The 10,360-nt window shown below is 40.6% G+C and overlaps 1 protein-coding gene across 1 annotated transcript in view; it reads left to right on the top strand.

Annotated features, from left to right (window-relative positions):
- Positions 1-10,360, top strand: part of CFAP97 (cilia and flagella associated protein 97) — a 28,128-nt gene that overhangs the window by 12,050 nt on the left and 5,718 nt on the right. Inside the window, exon 2 of the mRNA XM_011959540.1 lies at positions 3,880-4,145. Coding sequence (XP_011814930.1) covers positions 3,880-4,145 — 266 coding nt within the window. The remainder of the gene's footprint in view (positions 1-3,879; positions 4,146-10,360) is intronic.

A 10,360-nucleotide genomic window follows, 5' to 3' on the forward strand; every position in this document is an offset into this window, starting at 1 on the left:
TGGATCACCTGAGGTCAGGAGTTCAAGACCAGCCTGGCCAACATGGTAAAATCCCATCCTCACTAAAAATACAAAACTTAGCCGGGTGTGGTGGCGGATGCCTGTAATCCCAGCTACTCGGGAGGCTGAGGCAGGAGAATCACTTGAACCTGGGAGGCGGAGGTTACAGTGAGCCGAGATCACGCCATTGCACTCCCGCCTGGGCAACAAGAGCAAAACTCTGTCTCAAAAAAAAAAAAAAAGACTGTGACTATGCCTTAATTTGCTTTTTATATATTTATTTTTATTTTTATTTTTTTGAGACACAGTCTCACTCTGTTGCGCAGGCTGGAGTGCAGTAGTGTGATCTCTGCTCACTGCAACCTCCACCTCCCGGGTCCAAGCAATTCTCATGCCTTAGCCTCCCCAGTAACTGGGATTACAGGCATGTGCCACCACGCCTAGCTAATTTTTGTATTTTTGTAGTATTTTTGTCTGCAGACAAAAGTCTGCAGAGACAAGGTGTTAAGCCAGGCATTAAAGACTTGCAAAACCATTAAACTCTGCCACCCGCTGGCTTTTTAAAATAAAAATGTTATGTTCACATATAATTGGTTTATTATTTTTAGAGGAATTAATAGCTTTAAAACACTTAATTTCTAGCATGGTAACTATTGGTAAATGTAACCCACATACACATTCTTTGGGGTCCTCAGATTTAGGGGGGTGTTAAGGGGTCCTGAGGTCTAGGGGAATGGAATTAGAATAGGTGATCAGACTATTCATAATGCTGCAAGCTTTTGGAGAAAATCTTAGAGAAAAAATTTTTAAACTCAGTCAGTCTTCCAAAATAGAAAAGAATGAGAAAAAACAGTAACAAAACGTTGGTTAAAGATTACAGAAAAAGAGTGCAAACAATGCAAGTGGGTGGCTGGGTGATTTTAACTTATCAGAAGATACTATCAGAGCACATTAAAAAAACCCAGAAGTAATAGCCTTAAAAATGAAGGAAATTCTGACATAATGCTACATGGGTGAACCTTGAGGACATGATGCTGAGTGAAATAAGGCAGTCTCAAAAAGACAAGTGCTGTATGATTATATCAGATGCTTGGAGCAGTTGAAATTATAGAGACAAAGAATGGTGGCTTCCAGTGGCTGAGGGAAGGGAGCAATGAGGAGTCAGTGTTTAATGGATACAGAATTTGTTTTACATAATGGAAGGAGTTTTGGAAATGGTTGGTGGTGATGGTTACACAATATGAATATATTCAGTACCACTGAACTGTATACTTACAAATGGTTAACGTGGTAAATTTTGTGTTCCATGTATTTTGCCACAGTAAAAAAATAAAACACTAGCCCTGTCTGATAGGGTTTCTTTCTGTTATGCTAAATATGAGTGCTCAATATGTGCCAACAGAATTGGGAAAAAAGTAAACAAAATTCAGCCTAAAAAGATATTTAAAATAGTATAGGAAGAATGAAAATAAGGGCTAGAAAAATATATGCCAGGCATATCTCCTTTAATAAGGAGAAAGTAAAACTTATCAATCTATTAATATACAAAATAGAACTCAAGATGTGAAAATCACTAAAAGAGATAGAGAAGGGTGTTTTACATGAGTAAATGGGTCAAATACACCGAAAAGATAAAAGTCATTGGTTTGAAATGTGTGAAAAAGGCAACACAGAGCTGGAAAATAACATTTGGGAAGCCACAGCGCCAGGGAAGCATTGATAATCAATTTCACCAGTAACAACAAAAACTTGCATCTGCTTGTGGGATGCTCTTGGCCACAGGTATTTTGTCACATGATGATTTTTTAAAAGTGATGAACTAGTCAGTTACTACTGCTACGTGACAGATTACCCCAACACTTAGGGACTAGAGAGAGCCAAAGGTAGAGGTGGTTCAGTGACCGGGACTACAGTCAGCCGAGTGCTGTGGACTCACATCAGGTGCCTGGGCTTGGTACAACGTGGAGACCAGAACCCAGGGGCCCACATGCGGTTCTGCCTGTGGCCTGGCTTCCTCATGTGTCAGCCTTAGGGTAGTTGGACTTCTTGCATGGTGGCTGAGGATTCTAAGCACGTGTGTTCCAGGAAACAAGGCAGAGACCTCACTGCCTGTTATGACCTAGCCTCAAAAGTCGCATCGCATCATTTCTTTCATGCTCTATTGGTTGAAATAGTCATAAACCCTCCCAGATTTAACGCAAAAGGGCATAAACCCCTACTTCTTAATGGGAGGAGTGTCAAATACTGTAAATTATAATCTTTAATTTAAATATTTTATATTTTAAAATCTCTTCAGTCCAACTTCTGGCCACAGATTTATTAACATTCTTCCCATATGCAAAAATGCATTCGCCCTTTCCACAGATGCCCCTGCCTGGAGATCCGGGATGTAGATCAGGTCCAGCTGCGGCTGAGATTCCTCAGGTGTGGTTTCTTAGCTACAGCTCTTTGAGTACTTTGAGAATCTCCTGGGAAAGGCTAGGGATGAGGCGCAGTTTTACTTTTAAACCCCGTAAGTCTTGGCTGTTTTATATTCTTTCTAAATTTTGCTTGAAAACTGGCCAGTTCTTTTTATTATTTTTTTAGTTCACCTCTCTTTGTCCGTTCTTATTGTGGGTAAAGTAGACCACTGGTACCTTCAGCATTCTGCTTGGAGCTCTGCTCGGCCAGATCTACCAGTGCAGTTGTTAGTTTTCCTGTTTCCCTTAACAACACAAGCACAGTGTTGCTAAACATTTTGCCATTTCATCGTCTGAGACGTCATCAACAGCCTTCTCTAGGCCCTTGCAGCTCTGCCCTTGCAGGTCCCAAAGCAGGTCCCAAAGCTGGTACTAAGTTTGTTCCAGGAGCACCTCATTTCCCGTGCCATGGTTGGGCACTTCGATCCTGGTCTTTGAGTCTTTGCAGGTTGCTGCTTCACGCAACTAAGTTTTGTGGTGATGTGTTAGCAGAGCAGCAGTAACTACTGTAAAATAGAGAACATTTCCATCATCCTAGAAAATGTGCTTCATGCCCCACTTTGATCAAAACCCACCCTTCATTCAGCCTGGTGCAGTAGCTCATGTCTGTAATCCCAGCACTTTGGGGGGTCGAGGCGGGTGGATCACCTGAGGTCAGGAGTTCAAGACCAGCCTGGCCAACTTGATGAAGCTGCCATCTCTACTGAAAATACAAAAATTAGCTGGGTGTGGTGGCGGATGCCTGTAATCCCAGCTATTCAGGAGGCTGAGGGACAGAGCAAGACCCTGTCTCAAAAAAAAAAAAAAAAAAAGAGACAAAAACCATTAGAGAAAAATAGCTTACTATTAATTTCCTTTAGAATTGAATTTTAAAGGGCTTGCAGATAAATTAATCTAGAAGCCTTGTTCTACAAAAGGAACCTGGTGAGCATAAAATACTAAGCTACGTCCAATTTTTTTCGACAAAGTTGTAATCCAGATGTCATTAGCATTATTTCATACATACTTTTTCATGTATTAATACATATTTTTAAGGGTTAAAGCATGTACCACCGGGCCGGGCACAGTGGCTCACGCGTGTAATTTCAGCACTTTGGGAGGCTGAGGTGGATGGATCACCTGAGGTCAGGAGTTCAAGACCAGCCTGGCCAACATGGTAAAATCCCATCCTCACTAAAAATACAAAACTTAGCCGGGTGTGGTGGCAGATGCCTGTAATCCCAGCTACTCTGGAGGCTGAGGCAGGAGAATCGCTTGAACCCAGGAGGCGGAGGTTGCAGTGAGCTGAGACTGCACCATTGCCCTCCAGCCTGGGCAACAAGAGGGAAACTCCGTCTCAAAAGAAAGGGAGGGGGGGAAATGCATGTACCACATACTTACTTTGTTTGACCATTTTCTCTTTTTTTGTTCTTTTCTGTAGCTTTTCTGCAATTAGATAAAAAAGGACCACAAAAGCATCACTTTGATCAACCTTCAGTAGCACCTGGGAAAAACTACTCTTTCACAAGAGAAGAGGTGAGACAGATCGATCGGGAAAATCAGAGGCTTTTGAAAGAACTGTCAAGACAGGCGGAAAAGCCAGGAAGCAAAAGTACAATTCCTAGATCAACTGATCACCCCCCAAAGTTATATCACAGTGCTCTCAACAGACAGAGGGAACAACAAAGGATTGAGAGAGAAAACTTGGTAAGTAACTAAAATAGTCATCAAAGAGAATGTGTTTGCACTGATTTGTATGTCCAGCTTACAGGAAACCTAAATACAGCCAAATATTCAAACTTCATTACCTAAAAGCAGGTACGGTATGTGTGGTGTGAAACATATGATGTGTGTAAGTCTGGAAGACACAATATGTATTTTTATCCAGGAAACTATGTATTAAGAGACCACTGGCCAGATGCAGTGGGTCACACTATAATTCTAGCACTCTGGGAGGCCGAGGTGGGCAGCTCGTTTGAGGCAAGGAGTTTGAGACCAGATTGTGCAATCTGGCAAAACCCCAGCTCTACCAAAAATGCAGAAATTAACTGGGCATGGTGGCACACACCCGTGATCCCAGATACTTGGGAGGCTGAGGTGGGAAGAGCATCTGAACCCGGCTGGCGTAGGTTACAGGAGCCGAGATGCTACCACTGGACTGTAGCCTGGGCAACAGAGCCAGACTCCGTCTCAAAAAAAGAAAAAAAGAAAAAAAAAACAAAAAAGAGAGAGAGAAGGAGACCATTAAAGGAAAATACTGAAAGTTCCATTATTTATTTGCCTAGATTGGTTAAATCACTGCAGTAGAACAGGAAGTGGTATCCAAGGGTCAGATACAGTGTTTCTTCTGTGAAGTATTCAGTCACTCGGGAAATCTCTTTTACTTTATTGTGTCCCGTCCCAGAAAGCTAAAATAAATTGTGTATCACTTATTTTAAAGGATCAGTGTATCTCCAGTAGTCCAAATTGTTAGTCTGCTACTTAAATGTATGAAACATTGATTGTTACAAATCATATAGTTTGATATTCTAAGAAAATAAACATGGGAACTGTTGAAAATCTTCACATTTAAAACTATTGTAGTATATTTTCTTCATAAGATTTAGTTGATAATAATTGCTGATATTTACTGAGCTTTTACTAAACACTAGGCATTGTTTTCTGAGTATCTTCCAAGTAATAACTTATTGAATCCTGACAACAATTCTCTGAAGTAGATAACTATTTTTATCCACATCTTATGATGAAAAAACTGAGGCTTAGACAGGTTAAATATTTAGCACAGAGCTACTAAGTATGCTGCTGAGCCAAGGTTTTAAACCCGGGTAGTTTCTTAAAGTAGAATTAGACCCTTAATGAACACATAAACTCAGAGCTAAAATAATTAGAAAGCTATTAAAATTATTAAGACCATTTTCAAAATTAACCCTCCTTATGTGTCATTACCAGTGTTTTCCTGTGTAACCATATGCTTACCTAAACTTGTAACAACTCTTTTGTACATTTCTTTATTACCATACTAACCCCAAGATTTGGGAAGCTAGGATTACTATTTATAAAAACTAGTAGTCTTGAACCCTTCAAGAGGATTACCCTGCACGTGGCAAGGAACAGATAACTAAGCTAGGTGAAATAAGGTTGGTGGGAGCTGAGATAGATGATACCGTTCCACACATCACCTTTGCAATATTCAAGATTTGTTCATGTTTCATGGAAATTTGAAATTCCCATATGGATTACTTCCTTTGTTTTCACTCTCGCACCTGTCTCTGGGCTGATCTCATTTAATAAACAATTACATTGTGCAAACTATTTTACAAGTGTTAGGCATTTCAGGCAAATCCTGATAGCAATCTTACAGTTACTGTAGTTACAGAAGAGTAAAGGAGACACTGGGCGGGCACAGGAACTTACGCAGGGTCACACAGCTAAAGGGTGTCAGAGCCCAGGTGCAAATCCAGATTGCCTAGCTTTGGGGTTACCTTTTTTATTAACCAGCTTTATTGAGATAATTCACAGACTATTACCCATTTAAAGTGTACACATTCAATGGTTTTTGGTATGTTATTAAGTTGTAATAATGTATATATAACTTAAAATTTGCCATTTTAACAGTTTTTAAGTGTGTAATTCAGTGGCATTGAGCATATCCACAGTGTTGGGCAATGGTCACCACCATCTGTTTCTAAAGCGCTTGCGTCACTTCATACAGATGCTTATTAAACAGCTCTCCTTTCCCACCCGCTTATCCTCTGAGGGCGTCTAGTCTACTTTCTGTCTCTACGAATTGGGCTATTCTAAATATTTCATATGAGTAGAACCATACCTGGTTTATTTCACTTAAAATGTTTTCACGTTTCATCTATATTGTAGCATGTATCAGAACCTAATTCCTTTTTATGGCTGAATACTATTCCATTGTAGGTGTAGACCTAAGCTACAGTGAATAATACTGAAGTGAATATTGCAACTATCTGTTCATGTCCCTGCTTTTAGTTCCTTAGGGTGTACACATAGAGTAGAATTCCTGGGTCATATGGTAATTTTGTGTTTAGCTTTTTAAGGAACCTGAGTTTACCTTTTTTTTTTTTTTTTTTTTTTTTAGAGATGGAGTCTCACTCGTTGCCAGGCTGGAGTGCAGTGGCGCAATCTCAGCTCACTGCAACCTCTGCCTCCCAGGTTCAAGGGATTCTTCTGCCTCAGCCTCCTGAGTAGCTGGGACTGCAGGCGCATGCCACCACACCCGGCTAATTTTTTGTATTTTTAGTAGAGATGGGGTTTCACTGTGTTAGCCAGGATGGTCTCAATCTCCTGACTGCGTGATCCTCCCTCCTCTGCCTCCCAAAGTGCTTCGATTACAGGCATGAGCCACTGCACCCATTGACTTTGATTATTTTTCTATTTAAAAAATCCTATTAGTCCAGGCTTGATGACTCATGCCTGTAATATAAATATAATTATATTGAGCCATATTACCTTCCTGACCAGAAGTATGGTCTTAACCATACTTCAAGCCTTCTCATACTCAACCTTAAAAAAAAAAGAGCCACATTCGCTCTTTGAGTGTGAGCTGATACTTTTTTTTTTGTAGAGATGAGATCTCACTTTGTTGCCCAGACTGGTCTCAGACTCGTGACCTCAGGCAGTCCTTCCGCCTTAGCCTCCTAAAGTGCTGGGATTACAGGTGTGAGCTACTGCACCCAGGCTGATAAACTTTTTAATCTGTTTGCTAAACTGTTAATATTTAAAATATACATGCATGTGTTCAGCACACACAGACACACTTTTGTAGTTATTTCTGTGTTAGATATACTGCAAAACATAATTCATTCCTTTATATTTTTTATGATTTATATTCCTTCATTTGCTCTATCTCCAGTGACAGAGAACAATTCAGGTGGCTAACAGACATGATGACTAAAGCATTTCTGTTCTGGCACTCTTACATCAGTGTGTTAGCAATTCAGAGGCTATTTAGATGGAAATAATCCCAGACAAAGAAGTAGTGTTGTGCAGAAAAGGTAGAGAAGGAAGGCAACGATTGTATAAAACTGGCTTCTGTGCTCTAGAGTTAAAAGCATACTGTTCATCGGTCCTGATGAGGTTCAAGATCATCATTATTTGTTTCAATAGGGAGATACTATCCTTCCTTTCATTAAACATTGCATCCAAACAAAATTTAAGGGAATAGAAATTATTCTAGCTTATTAGCCTAGCTTATTAGCAAATTTTAAATTCAGAGAAATGAAAATTTTATCCAATAGAGAGTGTTTTTATCCAGTAGGTAACTTTATCAGTAGGGAGCCTCAATGATCATTATAATTTAAATAATATTAGAATTTTATTACTTGTAAAAGGAGTAATTTTTTAATTCATGAATTCTGAAATATTATTTTTAGCCAGGTACAGTGGCTTACGCCTGTAATCCCAGCATCTTTGGGAGGCCAGGGTGGGAGGTTTGCCTGAGCCCAGAAGTTCAAGACCAGTATGGTCAACATTGTGAGATTCCGTCTCTACAAAAAATAAAAAATTAGCCAGGCCTGGTGGCGCATGGCTGTAATCCCAGCTGCTCCAGAAGCTGAGGAGGAGGATCGCTTGGTCCTGGGCGGTCAAGGCTGCAGAGAGCCGTGATCACTCCACCTCCACCTCCTGCGTTCAAGTGATCCTTCAGCCTGGGTGACAGAGCAAGACCCTATCTCAAAAAAAGAAGAAAGGAAGATTCTTGTTGAACCGTATCTCTTTCTTTTCATTTGAACTTTTTTCCGAAAGAGCACAAGAACAATCTTAACAGAAGGAGAGGTGGTTAAAGATACTTGGTTTATGGTTTCACTTTACCCTCTAAGAAGAATTGAGATTATTTCATTCTTTTGAATGCGTGTCAGTTTCCTCAGGTGTGAAAGAATGTTGAGGGGAGAGAAGTAATTCAAGCCAAGTTATGGAGGAAGTCAGATTCCTAGAGGAATGTAGTATCAGGGTTGGAGCCTAAAGTTAACTAAATGGAGTTAACTTTCTTTCTTTCTTTTTTACTTTCTAAGACTATGTATGTAAATAAAATAGTCCTTAGTTATTTTGTTGCTCTTGTTTTGGGGGGAGTTTTTTGTTGGCTTTTGGAGATGAGGTCTTGCTATGTTACCCAGGCTGAACTCCTGGGCTTAAGTGATCCTCCCAGCTCAGCCTCCTGAGTAGCTGGGACTACAAGCGTGTGACACCCCGCCTAGCTTATTAGCAAATTTTAAATTCAGAGAAATGAAAATAAATAGACAATATCGTCTAGCCCATCTTTTCATGTACAAAAATTTAAATGAACAAATAAATAATGTATTAATGATTTCTGCAGCTGTTAGCATAATTTTCCCAGTTAGGAGTTCTTGTGTTTTATTTTATTTTATTTTAAAAATAAAAGGCATGTATGAATTTAGAAACTTAAGGCAGTTCTTTTTTTTTTTTTTTTTTGAGACAAGGTCTCGCTTTGTCACCAGGCTGGAGTGCAGTGGCATAATCTCGGCTCACTACAACCTCTGCCTTGCGAGTTCAAGCGATTCTCCTGCCTCAGCGCCCTGAGTAGCTGAGATCACAGGCATGTGCCACCACCCCTGGCTAATTTTTGTATTTTTAGTAGAGACAGGGTTTCACCATGCTGGCCAGGCTGGTCTTGAACTCCTGACCTCAGGTGATCTACTGGCCTCAGCATCTCAAAGTGCTGGGGTTACAGGCGTGAGCCACCACACCTGGCCTAAGGCAGTTCTTAAAAACATTCAATGAAAAATAGGCCAGGGCCGGTGGATCACCTGAGGTCAGGAATTCGAGACCAGCCTGGGCAACATGGTGAAACCCATCTCTACTAAAAATACAAAAAATTAGCCGGGTGTGGTAGTGGGCGCCTGTAATCCCAGGGCTCCTGTAATCCCAGCTACTCAGGAAGCTGAGGCAGGAGAATCATTTGAACTCGGGAAGCAGAGGTTGCAGCGAGCCAAGATACTCGCCTGGGCAACAAGAGCAAAACTCCGTCTCAATAAATAAATAGATAAATAATAAAATTCTCCTCTTCTGTGCTTTGTCTGCTAGTATACAGGAGTAACTTTATTTTATTTATTTATTTATTTATTTAGATGATCTCACTCTGTCACCCAGGCTGGAGTGCAGTGATGTGATCTTGGCTCCTTGCAACCTCCACCTCCTGGGTTCAAGTGATTCTCCTGCCTCAGCCTCCTGAGTAGCTGGGACTACAGGCTTATGCCACCACACCCAGCTAATTTTTGTATTTTTAGTGGAGATGGTATTGCCATGTTAGCCAGGCTGGTCTCAAACTCCTGACCTCAAGTGATCCATGCACCTCAGCTTCCCAAAGTGCAAGGATTACAGGCGTGAGCCACACTGTGCCTGGCCTATAGGAGTAACTTCAGAACTCTTATACAGAATAATTAAAGGGAGATTGTGATAAATTGTCACAAAAATGAAGATTTATAGCAAGTCTCATACCTACTATGAATACCAATCTGCTGATTAACAGTACTTTTGTTCTAAGATCTTGAAATAATGTATAGTGTACTTAATTTGAGTTTCCTTCTTTTCTGGTTAGGGTCTGTTATATCCTCCCATTGAAGGAAGCCAGCTAATGATAACTCTGTGGCTCCCAGATGTGAACCACTGCATCCAACCTGAACTGTTGTTTTTTAAGTTTTACGTGAGAGTTCTAAATTGATGACTAAATTAAAATGCATACCCTTTTGATTTTGGGGCTTACACCAGGGGTGTCCACTCTTTTGGCTTCCCTCAGCCACATTGGAAGAAAAAAAATTGTCTGGGGCCATACATAAAATATGCTAACCATAGCTAATGAGCTATAAAAAGAAATTGCCGCCGGGCGCGGTGGCTCAAGCCTGTAATCCCAGCACTTTGGGAGGCCGAGACGGGCGGATCAC

This window comes from Colobus angolensis, unplaced genomic scaffold (genome assembly GCF_000951035.1).
Source record: "Colobus angolensis palliatus isolate OR3802 unplaced genomic scaffold, Cang.pa_1.0 Scaffold5, whole genome shotgun sequence".
NCBI lineage: Eukaryota > Metazoa > Chordata > Mammalia > Primates > Cercopithecidae > Colobus > Colobus angolensis.